At 37.2% G+C, this 14,988-nt stretch overlaps 1 protein-coding gene across 18 annotated transcripts in view; it reads right to left on the bottom strand.

The window, feature by feature from the left end:
• GTDC1 (glycosyltransferase like domain containing 1) overlaps positions 1 to 14,988 on the bottom strand; it is a 338,529-nt gene that overhangs the window by 240,790 nt on the left and 82,751 nt on the right. For 17 of the 18 annotated variants that reach the window (XR_010610816.1, XR_010610817.1, XM_065671262.1 and 14 more), the window contains 2 exons: positions 3,958 to 4,125; positions 794 to 967 (listed from right to left, as the gene is read on the bottom strand). The exons of the other annotated variant lie outside the window; for it this stretch is intronic. Coding sequence is in view for 15 of the 17 variants with exons in the window: in XM_065671262.1 (XP_065527334.1) it covers positions 794 to 967; positions 3,958 to 4,125 (342 nt within the window). In the remaining 2 variants the exon portion in view is untranslated. The remainder of the gene's footprint in view (positions 1 to 793; positions 968 to 3,957; positions 4,126 to 14,988) is intronic. 18 annotated transcript variants of the gene reach the window in all.

Here is a 14,988-nt window from a genome sequence, read left to right as displayed (position 1 = left end):
CGTACCCAGCATCGTGTTGGCTTTAAGAGTATAATCAAACTGCAGAATCATACTCTATTTAGTGCCAGTCCCATTGAAGCAAAGTTCCTGTTTGGTGGGAGGAGAGTCCCTTATAAGAGGAAAAACAATTGTGCTAGGTTTAATCAAAAGTGAAAAGGATCTAGTGAATGTTCCCTTTGAGCCACATAACCCACTGCTAATTTCAAGACAGGCTCTGAAACAAGGGTAATAAAAAACGTCCTTTAGAGTAACTGAGAAAGACTGAAGAACAGCTACCGCTGCAACTAATGCCAAGATCTGCAGGTCTGCTCCCTGCTACTGGGATGCTTTTCACCTACCTGGAAAACAATAAAAGAGGAGGCAGGAGGGGGGACGAGGGAATAAAATCCCACTGCAACACACCAAGGGAAATATAGCTTCTTAACTACTGGCTTATCACTTTTATCATTTTCTAGCATTTCTTTCTCTTCCTTGACCTTTCCTTTTCAAACATATACAGAGCTGGGGAGCAGGCAAATCCTTAAAGACTAGAACAAGTGGGAAATCACTAAAACAAGTGGGAAATCACTCATCCTGAACAATGCAAGTTTGTATGACTTGCTCAGGACAGGCTCAGCAGATCAGACACTGCCTGAATAGCCTCTAATTACTGAAATACATTTATCAATTAGGGGATTTTGCATGTTATCAAACTCTTTCATTAACAAGGCTTTAGCTGATTAGTTGGAACGTCACCATAAATAGAGAGTTTTGACAGGCTGGAAGCAATTTATGACGTGGAAAATGTACTGACCTGCTCACATCAGGAAACCTGACTGGAAAATAAAGAACTTGGCACTTTGGTCTGATTATTTCTTCCAAATCCTTAGGTCTGTGGTCAGGAATCAGCTTCATAAATTTTCCAATGGATGTAAGAAACGATTCCATATTAAAAGCAGAGTTGAACACCACAACATCAGCAACCAAGCTGTAAAAAGTGGTTAAGATTAATGAGCATACTGCTGCACAAAAGGAACGGAATTATTTTGCATGCAGTGGAAATAGGACACATATTCTCATAAACAAACAAAAGGTGCAAGTCGAATGCTAATTAAAATCAGCCTTTTCATGTGAATTGGGAGAAACACATGTACCTTAATCAGAAATGTCTTGATTTCTGTCTGTTCACTCTTTGAAATATTTTTAAACTTTTTTTTAACTAAGTAATAAATTGCTATTACTAATCCAAAGAAGCACATCCCATTCTATCTGTGGATTACTTTCCATTCATAAAATGGTGAAAACAGTATTACTGTTGTTACCTCTTACAATATAAAGAGGTAAGGCCTACTCTAACAAAACTTCAGCAGTAAACTTGGAAGAAAATGGAAATTCCTTATAAATACTCCTTTCTACTGAAGGACAACTTACTTTTGGTTAACCTACCTTCAACTGACCATGTGTGGCAGGTAGCAGGTTACTAGAGATATGGAATGTTTTTTTAACCTATGCATACATAATCCTGATTAGAACTATATCCACCAAATATATATGTATTATATTAATAATTTATAATATACAAAATACACAGCACAAAGCATCAAAAAAAGTTTGATAAAAATTGGCATATTATTGTCATGTTTTGTTCTTTACTGCTGTGTTTTAAAATCACATGGATCAATAATTTTAAAATTAGGTTAAATGATGACATAGGCATTATTTCTCCGCTTAGCCTGGAGAAACCAAGGAGCTATAGAATCATTGACTCAGCTAGGTTGGAAAAGACCTTTAAGATCATCAAGTCCAACCATTACCCCAGGACTGCCAAGACCACCACTAAACCATGTCACTGAGGGCCTCATCTACACGTTAAATCAGAAAACCTGAAAGTTTATTCTGGAAGTGCTGACACAATCTTAGCTACACTGGCAAACACGCAACACTAACTGAGGTAAGAAATGCTTTATGGCCGGTTGGTTTTCTCAGTATGTTATATATTGTGATACAGACCCATGGGTCATAAGATACATTGAGGACATGTGTTCATAAGTCACTAGGTTGGTGAAAAGTATATTTGAGGTGAGAGGCTGTCATTCATCCTCACTGCATCTCTCTGCTGTCTGATGAAGAGAAAACTGGCACTGCTCACCGAAGCAGCAGCAGTCAGCAGGAAAAGCAAAAAGACCAACAATAGAGAGAATCCTTTTCAAGCAGGCAGCATGAATTCCACCCTCTCCCCCACCTATGGTTTTTAACCCACTGGTCTCATTTTTGTACAAATGATCCAGTCGTCTTTGCTGCACGGGTTTACAGATGACATGAGACAGTGCAGGAGCATGGCGCGTTTCTTTACTGCTCTCTGACATGTAGCAAAGTCTCTAATTGTATCATGTCTGCTTCTCCTGTGCATGTAGCCTAACCTGCCTAACTTTTTCCTGCAGGCTCTGCATATCACTGTCAAATTAGAAAGATCCCATCACTGCCTGAGCAGCTAAAAGGAATCAGCCAGCACTGAAAAGTATGATTTTATTACAGTAAGTCTCCAGTAACAGCAGGGAGAGAAAAAAAAAAATCATCTCTTTCTTAATAATCCAAAGCACCAACCTGAAGATTCAGAGTGCTCTTTATTTTAATCATCTCCAAAAACCTCAATGCAAAACTGGAAAGATATGTTTTCCTATTTCTAACAGATTTGGAAGATGGGAAGATGGCATTTCTTTGCAGATGTAGGTAGCAACTAACAGTACAGAGAAGATAGCTTCTATCTGCTGTTAGAGTTTCTGCAGCAACAGAAAAGGAACACATATATAATTACATGGAGAAGCTATTGGAGTCTGAACAAGGCAGAATGGAAGTCATCTTTTTTTTCCTAATAAAAAAGATACTTTCATAATCTTAAAAATGCATATTTTGAGGATGTTTGTCAGTTTACAATAGCTGTGTGAAAAATAACTGCCGTAACAAAGCAACATATACATATACACAAAAAAAATAGGGGTTATTCCTTGTCCCAGTGCCAAAAAATACATCTTTTTGTTGTAACATCTGAAAATGGCTGCTGCAGTTTTCAAAAAATACTTTATTATAGTTCCTTATCTTTATTGCTCAATAAGTGAAACATGTTGCAAATGCAGTGGCAGAAGCAGCTACAGAATGGCCAGAGCACAGACATCATTATTTGAAAAAATTCAGTATCACTGGCTTATATTATAAAGATGCTAAAGCTTAATTTGTGCCTTAAAATGCTCAATCCCTATTCCTAATAATTCCCCTACTAACAGGCGAGAAAGATCATGGAAATGAATTTCAGTTAAAAAAAAAAGAAAAAAGTGTTGCTGTTTCACTTTAGTCTGTATAGTGTCTAACCACAAAGCTTTTCAGTGTTGCTGTTATTAACTTCTTTCATTAACTCATATTCAAGAAATACATTTGGTTTTAGCAACAATAAAGGGCCACAGCCTTTAAAATGTGGGTATTTTAGCACTGCACAATTTCTGAATGCTACATGAAAGAAATAGAAGGATTTATCTGGTAAGTTTACTGCCCTCTCTTCACAAGAAAAGTGCTGCAGTACATTTTAATTTCTGTTTATTTCCCTAAAACCCTCTAGATAATTTCAGTTGGATGCAGTAAAAGCTATGGCCAAGCAAGAGCTGATTAGCTGCAGCTTTGCGAAGCATCCATGAAATAAAGCATCTCACTTATGGCCAAGACATAGTTCAAAATCCCCATCGCTAATGGGTACACCATAGTAGCCCAACAGAGCATCAGTAGGCATTACACAATAGAGATGAGTTTATGGAGTGGATTCTTTCTGCCACAGTGCTTTTATCAACCTCTCTTCAGGACTCTCTAAGTACCTCAGTTTGCTATAGAGCTATCATCTATGTGGAGAAGGACTCCTCAGGCTTACAATGCTGCAAGGCTATAGACAGTAGGATATCTTAACTAACATGGAGCAATGTGAGAAATACCTACCAGGAAAGAATCTGGTTGTATCCATACTGAAAATCCCTTTCCTGGCATTTCTGGACAGGATATACCAATTGGTTCTCATGGAAGTAGAGGACCTTTTTCAATTTGCCAAGGTCAGGGCGAAGGGCAGTGAGTTCAGCCAGGTTAAGCACCGAGCTTGCAAAGAGGATCCTGGAAAACAAGGAGACCAGTGTTTACTGTCTGTGAGCATGCTCACAGGGGTCACCTCTTCCCCTTCTCCCTCCTCCCCAAGAAAAACATAACCCCTATAGGGACACATCAATAGCTAAGCCTTAATACCATGTAGCAGCATTCGAAGTTTTGATCTCTTAAAAAGCAGCTGCTAAGAACCCAACTAGAAAAGCACCAAATCTCATTGGTCTTCCCAGCTCGGTTACAGAGAGATGCAAAATAAAAAAAAAAAGGCTGGATGGATTTTATTGAAAAAGGCAAGAAAAGCTGTATCTGAAGGACAAATGGAACAAAGATAAGGCTGACTAGGGAATACTTTGCTTGCCAGTTTCATTACACTTTACTTCTTTATGCAACTGACTACTGAAATTCAATATATGAGCAGGAATGGTACATGTTCCTGTTATGACATAAACCCTTTTGATTTATGCACTGCACTTATCTAGAATGGTCTGTTTTTCTGTTTTTTCCCCCCCACCCTTTTTCTGTTTTAGTTTCACATTTTTATTAGGTATCCTCTATAATGAAATGTTGTTTCTACCCTTGCACCCTTTCAGAATTGCCGCAGCACTCCAGCTATTCCACAGTCCATAATACTGCATGCATCCTTCAATTATATAAAGCAGGCACAAACAACACTAACAAGCTGCTATCTTAGCCTTGTATAACTTCCCAGGCTACCGGAAAATGAATGTATTTAAATGTGTAATATGAAATTGTGACCCTACTGTAACCAGTGGCAGATTTCCCTGCATTTCAACCAAAGTATGTGAGCATCTCCTGTCCCCTGCTAGCACTGTTTTCAAGCAAACTGAATACTGAACCTACAGAGAACTGCAGAGCCAGACATTTGTGTTAGACATTTCTCATCAAAACTGAGAGAACGGGGGAAAAAAAGGAAAACAAAATATAGAAAATGGATATTACAGCTTTAATAAACTACTTTATAACATAGCATGTTTCTTTTTATTCCTATCCTTCATTCTATTTTTTCCCATTCTTCCTGTTTTTACATGAATTTTGTGTTAAAGATTACTGCGGAACTTACATCAAAAATCTTATAAACTCATGATTCTGGCTGTCAACCTTAAAGCTCATGAACTTCCCCAAATATCCACATATATCACATCATCATCTACAGTAACATACACCGTTCCGTTGTTGGATAATCTTTATCTACAGAACAAATACTTTCTAGAGAACAGATCCTGTATCCATCTTCATCAACCTGAGTCAATGCTGATCTGAAAGGGTTCTGAAAGTAAGAGATGAATGTTATATATGATGAATGTTCATCAAATATTTGACCATTTTAAGGGACTGTCAAACAGAATGCCAATTAGGATATGAGCTTGGGTTTATTGCAAGACATGCTAAGAGGAAAAAATAGTTTTACTTAAGTCATCACTAATCTGTGATGAAAACTAATAACCTCTGAACCTCGCAATGACCTGGGTGCCAGATTCAAAGCAGAGGCAAGAAAGCTTCCTACAGGCAATGCAACACACTTGCTCAGAGATGGCTGTGAGTTTAGTGCTAGAGGTACACAAAAGAATACAAACAGGAGAAAACAGACCCCAAATATTACAAAAATTAGATTAATTGGTTGCTTGGCAAAATTTTGTCTATTTCTGGACTGTATTATATTTTATCCTTCCCCGGTTTTTCAGGAAATCACTTTCTGCAATGAGTTAGGAAGAAAACTGAAGAGATGCAGGACAGCATCTATGAACTTGGCTGCATCTGAAGGAAGAGAGAGAGAAAAAAAAAAAAAAAGAGATGGCAATTGGGATTGAAATCACAGGAAGAAGTGCAGAACAAAGCACAAAAGGAGGAGTGGAAAGAGAAGATAGTGGGGGTGCCAAGGTTAAATCACAACTGGAGAGAAAAGGGCAACAGGGAGCACAAGCGATGAGATCCAAGAAATAAGCTTAGGCAAACTGTGTAGGTCTAAAATATCTCAACTCACTCAGATGGCCAACAGAATAATTAGGAGAGGAATATGAAAAAAAAAAAAGGTTATATCCACAGGTAAGGAAAAGTGTTTGCAGTACTGGTGTACACAAACTGGTGTAATTCAAGAGCGCTGAAGGTGAGCTTTTAGTAAGGCAAGAAAGGCCAAAAACTTGAAAAGCTTTTAAGAAGTAGACCCAAATGAAGACTTGATTAACAAGCACACCACTTATCACTGCCCAGCTCATCAGTAAACCAGTGTCAAGAGAAAACTGTTGCGATTAAGAAATTCTGATTTAGAGCCTGAAATGACACTGCTTACATTTCTTACAGCAAGAAAAAAAGAAAAATAAATCCATTTAAGTGATGATATTATTAGAAAATACCCTTCCCGACTAGCCTGCATTACTTCACAGCATTTCAGAATTTAACCCAATAAATAGAGTACACAGAATTAAACCAAACGAATATGAGATGCTCTTATACTTGTTTCTTTACTGGCATAAAGGCTGCTAACTACCAGCGATAACCAATTTCTCCAGCATCATAAGCCTAAATAACACCTGACAGCACGAGTCCTCATGAACATGCCCAGAGAGCAGCCACATACATGGCTAATGGACTCACGCAGGGCACTGGAGTATATGCTGGAGTGTATTTCCATTTAACACCTATTACAAGGGGAAGAAAGAGAAGTTCATTATAATGTAATGTGCAACATAAATATATGTCAGTTGTCATTCTGTGTGACATCAACTTTCATTTTACCTCGGGTTATTATTTAAGTAATAAATCCTAACAAGGTGAGCTTTATCATCCCACGGAGTGTATCCAGGAGGTAGAGACACAAGGTGACGGCAAGAATGCTTGAAACATGATAATTCCTGACAGCTGCTGCTTGAGCACAAGTTAAATTGAACAGTTTATCTCAGCATAAAGATGTTATAAGGTTTTATGTTTAATTTAAAAAAATTAACATAAAACCCAGAGAAAGCAGAGTTAGGCAATCTTTCACAAACATGACATACTACAATCACTGTATAAGCTGGATTAGTACTTATTACCATGCTACTAGAGAATTAAGCTGTTTTTAGACCACCAAAGAGCTTTAAATTGCAACTTTTGTCTCTGTAAGAGAAACCTATATTTAAAATGACTGCTAAATTCAAATTAACAGCTACATCATTAACCTATCATCTCACAACATACCCCCCCCCCCCCCAACACACACACACATTTCAATGGCTGTTATGGTATTCTTATCTAAAACTATCAACACTACAACATATACAGTCCAATAGATTGGGCAAATCCTCACAAAACCTGCGCTGAAGGTCACATTTGTAAGGAACTACCCTAGCTCTCCTTTCCAAAATATCCCCAAGCATTTTACTGTGCTACGGTCCTTCCATAGAGCAAGACCATCATGCATGCAGTAGCTCCACTGCCGTGGAGGCTGGTCAAATTTCAGGACCACCATTCACATAAGCTCTGGTCTTACATTGTGTTTCATCTGAATGACTTAATAGTGCTGATTTCTGAGGAACTACTATTAAACACAAATATTCACGGGAAGGAAGCAGAGAGTACTTGCAGGTTCAGAGCCGCAATGTGTCTGGAGAATGTTCTGACCTTCGCTACTGTCTTGTCTATTATTTTACACCAAAGGACTGAAAATCAGTAAAATACAGAAGCCTTTACTTTTTTTTTTTTTTTTAAAATTACCAGCAGACAAAATGGCTAGTACAGCTTTCCACTTATATCAACCAAATTATAAAAGTGAAGGCGCTAAAGTAGTTTTATTTTGCTTTATCAATCTTCTCTGTGTCACGTAACCATGATTTACTCTTTTACAGCATTGCCCTAAATCTTTCAACTACATTCTCATGCAACTTAACTAAAAACACATTTTGCCTTCCCCTTGGGTGACCACATAGGTCATATTTGTGTATCTATGGATATAGAGGCTGAACTCTACAATTCACCAGACGAGTTTAAAACAGTACCTGATTTGTACTGGGCTATTTGCTCTGCCTGGCAGAAGATCTGCCAGCACACAAGACTGAAAGACATGGCAACAATTTGTATTACAGATCAGGTAACCCATCTCTCTCCGGAAAGAGAGGATTACTTTAGGGTACAATCCTGTAGAGCAACAGGGACTCTCTTGCACTGCAAATTATATCCAAGGCTATAAATCTCTGCTCTAAAACAACTACATTCACAGTAAAATGAGTTCATGATCGAATATCTGGCTGTCCAGAGAAGAGGTACAAGCACTCTTTGTCTGCAAGGTGCAGTATTACAATAAAGCAGAGTTAGATTTGGATATTGCTACAAACACGAGCCTTTTAGGGGAAACAGGTACTAAAAAAAAAAAAAAAAGACTGTTCATCAGATGGCACTGACTGAATTAACATTCATCCACCCTTCAGGAGGAGAGCGTGATGCTGGAAGAAGGGTCTGTATCAATCTAGAACTAAAACCTTGAACACCCGGAAGCATCAAATCCCATCATATTTTCACCAGGCAATGACTGCTTCACTCTTGCAGAGATCCACATTATACTGTATCTATAAATACATTCATTTATAGCAGAGAGTCTCAAAACCCTCAGGTTTTTACCCCAAATATGTTTTTATTCTGGCCACTGTTGTCATGCACTCAGCAGAGCGAAGCCAGGGTGCCACAGGACACCACACAGACACCATGACCAAACAAATCATCCTCGATAACTGTGAAACACAACACACAGTCACACGACTGCTGATGGCTATGTTTCCTCCAGTTCTTCAGAAGCCAACCAAAATTTTACAGTAAATAACAAGAACCATTAGGGGAACCGCCTGCACGAGTTTCAAAGACGATAATGTCTACAAGCTCCTGAAGATCAAACCTGACAACTTTGGTTCCTCCATTGTACAGTTTCCTTGATTTCAACCCAGCAGTTCAGATTTGGCTTGAACATATTTTTCAAATGAAATTGTGTATAAAATAGCATTATTAATGCCTGGAATGTTATATAAAGACCAGTTATTTTTGTTTATTATTACACACAATTTTATATTAATAAGTTGAATTTTTATCACTAGTCCAAGAATACACAATTTGTAATCAGATGCAAAATGCTTTTTGGTTTGCCTTTAAACAATAGATTACTCTGAATGTCTGAAAAATAAATACTAATAAGTAATAATATGTGCCAGTATACAGTGTAATAAATTAAGTTTTTGACATGAAATGTACAAATGTCAAAAATGCTTACAGATATATCTCATACAGGTTTTCTAGATAAAGCATAATTTAAAATGTTACAGAAATAATTAAGTCTTACTATTTTAACATTCTTTAGTTTTCAGAACAAATCACAAGAGTTGTCATGCTTTTCATCTTAATTAGGCCATGTGTTTGTCTTATCCATTTCTAAGTACTTTCATAAACATTTACAAATATTAATTGTAAAGAAAAATATTTTTTCCTCTTGCTGTAATTACTATACGTACATATAATCACAGTGATAAATATTCATGGTGCTGCCAGCCCAACAGTTTTGGGTTTAGGGCTTACCTTGTATGCTGAAATACAGTAGAAATTAATAGCTTGTTCTGAACTCATACTACCAACCCTGTTTGGTTTTTTTGTTTAAAAAAAAAACAAACAAAAAAACTGAACAAGAACCATCCTGGTTTTTGTTTAAGAGTATATTCCCCCTCATTTTATAGTGTATTATTTTGGATATTATAATTGAAATTTTTGTTCCTACTACAACAGACCTTAGTCACATTTTCCAGAAGAATACTGCCCAGAAATCAAATGCACTTTCCCCTTCTTCATATATACCATACCCCAAAAAAACCCTCTCTGCATGTACATCTGCTATTTGACACAGCTGTAGTAGAAGGGGGCTATGTTTCCAGCCCCACTATTTCATGTCCCACCCTTTCCTGCGTTCCTTCATGCCATCCAGATTTTCAGACCTCCATTAGGACATGTAGAATTTCTGAGAATCTCCTCTCAACCTGTTGACACCACTGATGCTATCCAGCAAAACTAAAATGGGGCTGAAGCTAATAGCAAATCTCTCACATTTAAAATATTCATAAGGTTACATAAACGCATTATTTAACTTGTAGATTACTTGGGTTCTCTCTCAATTCCTTCCTATCTCTCTGAATCTTTTTTTCAACCAGCTGGCCACACTATTTACATACAATCAAATGTCAGAATCCAAGTTTGGGGCCAGATCCCCAGCCAACACAACTGGTTAAGAACTAGCCTTAAACACTTACCACTGTTTTCATTGACATTAACTAAAAGGATACTGAAAAGGATGTGAAAAACTTAATCAAAACCACTTTCATATTTAACATCAAGAAGTAAACTTGAAAGAAACTCTGACACATAAGACTTCTAGACTTTTAAGGTTAAGGGGGGTGTATTCTGTTTGGCTTGCTTTGGGTTTTGGGCAAGAACACTGAAGCTTCTTGAATTTTATTAAATTCATGGTACTATTTTTTCCCCTCATTTGCAATTAAATTTGGCTTCAATTAATTATTGACAGATGAACATTTTTACTTGAGTGGCCAGATTGTTCACCATGGGCTACATCGTCCTCTCTGTTCCCATGAAGGGAGGGGTCGAGACCAAGAAACTATTGCTGTGGTGACAGGGGAAGGAGAAAGCCACGAATCCACATCATCTTCCTCCCTCAGATTTCAGCAGCATTAAATAATGAAGCAAAGGCATCTTATTAGAGCAGAACATACACGAATCAAAATAACCCATTAGTGAAAAGTAACCACTGCTGAAGGTTTATACAAGATGTAAGGATTAACCCTGCTCAAATATGTGCTGTGATGGAGCAAGAAAAAAGTAAGAGCAAAACAAAGGAAGGACAGTGTCTTAAGGCAAGAAATTCACCAAGGTCCCCATAGAACGAAGTGGTGTATAATGAAAAGACTTTTCTAAAGAAAAAGACTTGCAAAATCAATGTTCTATTCAATCAGAAAGCATTTAAATAGCATTATTTATTGTTTTAAAGTCTGCAAATTCATTCCACTGGGTAACTTCTCTGCCCAACTCTAGACAAAAAACAAACATGTCAAATGATGTGCACGAAAAGTGCAGTATGCCCAAGAGATTGTGGCAACATGCAGGAGTCCTAAGACTAAACATAACACTACTATTCAATAGTAAACCTGAACAACAAACTTTGAAGAGTATTACTTCACATCATCAGGTTTCAGTTTGCATCCAGGATGACACAGAGGAGAAAGTCAACATCATGGATATAAGGACCTCACTGCAAGTGAGACTGATTTATCTCATTGAAGATGAATCAAATTCACTGCAGCACAGACACACCAAAACAACTGAGTTTCCCTTAAAAAGGTTTATATGAATAGATGCCTGAATTAACTAACTAATGGCAAAGTAAGACAATGGATGATTTGCCTTTAGTTTAAAAAGCCTGGGTGGACTCATAACTCAAACTTTTTCCCAGTTTTCAGGTTTAAAACAACAGAAGACCCACTCACACTGCACAACTGCAGAGAAAATGAGCAGGGTCTTAGCAGACCCATTAGTCCTACATTTCAAGTGCCCCAAAAATCCTGTTCCCCAAAGTATTTCAGACTGTTTTGTATGTTGTTATGCACTTTGATATCTAAACACTTTTAAAAAAAAAATGAAGCCTACTGCTAAATGGAACTTAGCTTTCTTAGCAAATGGATTTCTTATTTTTCTAATATCCCATGGCTCTGATTGCATCTTGCACAGTCTATAAACATCAAGTCCTTTGAAAAATACTTTTATAGAAGCTCTTAGCTAATTTTCCCCCAAAAATTCCCACTTCACAGCATTAACTGCCTAAGAATGGAACTTCAGGAGAAGCAGGATTCTTCCCAGAAAACTAATACACTCCTTGAAAAAACCGAGACTGTCACAAAACCTGAGCAGCTGGCAACTCTGTCACCATGAAGTATCCATATGGAAGACCGAGATGTGTCAAACTACCCAAAACGAGTTTGGATAGTGCAGAAGATGGAATAAATAATTCAGTATCTTCAACACTTTCAACAGCAGGTAGTAGATATGCTACCTGCTCATACAACGTGCCAAAATGTAACATGCAAGTGAGAGCGAGTGAGCAAATGTGAGTATCTCCAACCTGTTTTCATAAGGATATTTTGCTCGAGGTACTTCTCTTTTTAGAGGCATATGATCTGTATCAGATATTGTCAGGAGCAGGCAGCACTACAGAACATTAGGAATAACTTTGTGAATTTAATGTATATTCACAAAGCGCATACTCCTTCATATTCATACATGTATAAGCCCCCACCATAACTTAATCAAATGCTACAAAAAAATATAAGGAAAATGCAAATATTTATTTCTCCCAACTGCCCTTCACACTTTTATAATATCTATTGCTGCGGCAGAATGGCAACTTTCCTGGCTTAATGTAAACCAAGCAAACTATTCAATGTAATCAGTGAACTGGCAATCAGAATCACAATTTAAATCTTTCTGCCCTGTGTTCATGATATAGTCCTACTATACATTGTGCAGTGTCAATCTTCTTTCTTTTCTTCCTACAAGTACTAGTCACACACTGGTGCATAAATGTACGTCATTGATACTAACAGAAGATAAAGCGACACTTCTGCTCTCTAAGTAATTAAGATAAAACTTATGTTTAAGAGTCTCCAGACCTGTAATTTGAGGACCAAACCCCTACCCACATGGCGATATTTATCAACCACACTTCACCAAAAACACAGGGACAGCAGGTAGACAGATATTCAAAAGCGTATCAATACAGAAAATGTCAGTTTTCATGTATTACACACTATTTTCAGCCACTATACTTTCTGATCACAACATCTACCTCGACGATGCCCATACTCACTACCAGATTTGAACAATTACACCAAAATGCCTGAATGACCAAATGAAGTGAGCTTTCAAAGAAGTGAATCAAACACCATCCAAAATTCAAAAGTTGCCAAACATATGTCATCAGACTTTCAAAAAGTAATTGTATAGTCTGTTCTGAATTAAGCTTTAAGTGCTTTAAGAGAGGTTTTTTACAAACATGGCTGAAGATCATAAAGGAGAGCATTTGGATTGAATGCAACCTTTTAGTCATATATTTATTAGATAGAACTTGCATCGTGTCTGGCATATACCAGAAGCTGGTTTCTGTAAATTTCCATGTATATAACATGATTTTAAGTGTTTACTTCACACATAACAGTTTTTTATTTATAATGCCACCAGTGACACAAAAGGAATTAAAAGGTCTCAACTTTGCAGCTTGGGCAAGGTAGTTTAGAGCTTCTGACATGGGATATAAGGGACCAATGCAAGAGCAGAGACATGCAGGAGACAATTCAAAGAAAAAGAGAATATACTTAACTTGTGAGGGAATTTGAGAGTTCTGAACCTGAAGTCTTATGCCCATTTTTCTCCCCCAGCTCCTGGCTGAGAGTTTTGCAGGGTTAACAATTCCAGTAAGTCATTTACAGTCATGTTTGGCCAACTTTTACAACATCAATGTAAGCCAACCTGAGTAGGCAAACCAAACCCTGACACTACAAAATTCTGAGATTTTCCCCACGTGGAAAAATCCAATAATAAAATAATAATCTAATAATAATGCTTTTAGGCTTCCACATATTTTATAAATTAAGTTTTCCTAACAGATTTCACATACAACGATTGCATCCTGAAACTTCTGAATGCCTTTTATCATTAAATAAAGCACCCAGTGCTGCATGCCCATTATTCCCCAGTAACATGTAAAGAGAAATATGCACCTTGTGCCTTGAAGTCATATGCAAGAAAGTCAGAAGAATATAGTAGATGCTTTTTACTTTAAGAAACTGAGGCCAAAGCTGGCTTATCATGGGTGCCACAGTGAGAATTCAGGAGCCCAAGCCAGAGGTGAAGATAGGAGAGTGTCACAGTCTACAGATTAATCAACTCATCTATGACCACATCACTGTTTCTGTATCTCATGGACCGCGCTCACCTCGGTACCTGCCAGATGTCATGAAACAAAACATTATCTTCATGAGACCATACATTCAGCATTTTCAGATATATTTTCAGGCACAGATAGGACATGTATATGACCATATGTTTGTGTGCATGCACACAAAGATATATGACACATACACATAACATGCATATATACTATATAAATATATATTTTCTGCACTTCTACTGAATTCTACCATAAAACTGTGAAGCATTCTGAATTAAGCTATTTAAACTGTGACCAGGAAAATTGTTGACAGCAGCCAATTTGTTAGTACTGTGTACTATCACAGAAAGCTAAAAATCATCACAGAATCATCACTGTGTACATCACAGAAAGCTAAAAATCTGTTCAAGGTAGCTGGCCGACAAGCTTTCATATCTGAAAAACCTGAGCAAAGTGAAATAGTTTTGGCCAAAGTCTCTTCCAGCAATGTCTTTGCATAACAAGTAAAACCTTTCAGAGGCTCCTGAAAAGGAAACTTTGCTCAAGCTGTTTGTCAAGATGACCAGAGATGTTCTTTGGAAAGTACTTCCAAAAAAGTTCTAGAGCACTGGAAGCTGTACAATCATATGGGATTAATTTTCTGAGTATATCTATATATACTGCTAGAAGAAACACATTAACTTTAAAATTTAAAAATCTTTCTGCAGCTCTCTGCTCTTAGGTACAAATATTTAAGTAATCTTTACTTCCCATCAAACATTGAAATAGATATTAAATTACATTAAATTATTATAGATACAAGTAGTAAAATATCTTTTCCTCTTTCTCTGTTAGCTCCTGTATCTTGATATTTCTTGTGCTGAGTATAAAAGACAGTATTATCTTTTACTTAAATT

Source organism: Lathamus discolor, chromosome 3 (genome assembly GCF_037157495.1).
Source record: "Lathamus discolor isolate bLatDis1 chromosome 3, bLatDis1.hap1, whole genome shotgun sequence".
Lineage (NCBI taxonomy): Eukaryota > Metazoa > Chordata > Aves > Psittaciformes > Psittacidae > Lathamus > Lathamus discolor.
Note: the sequence above shows the minus strand (reverse complement) of the source record. Positions and strands in the feature narration are given on the sequence as shown.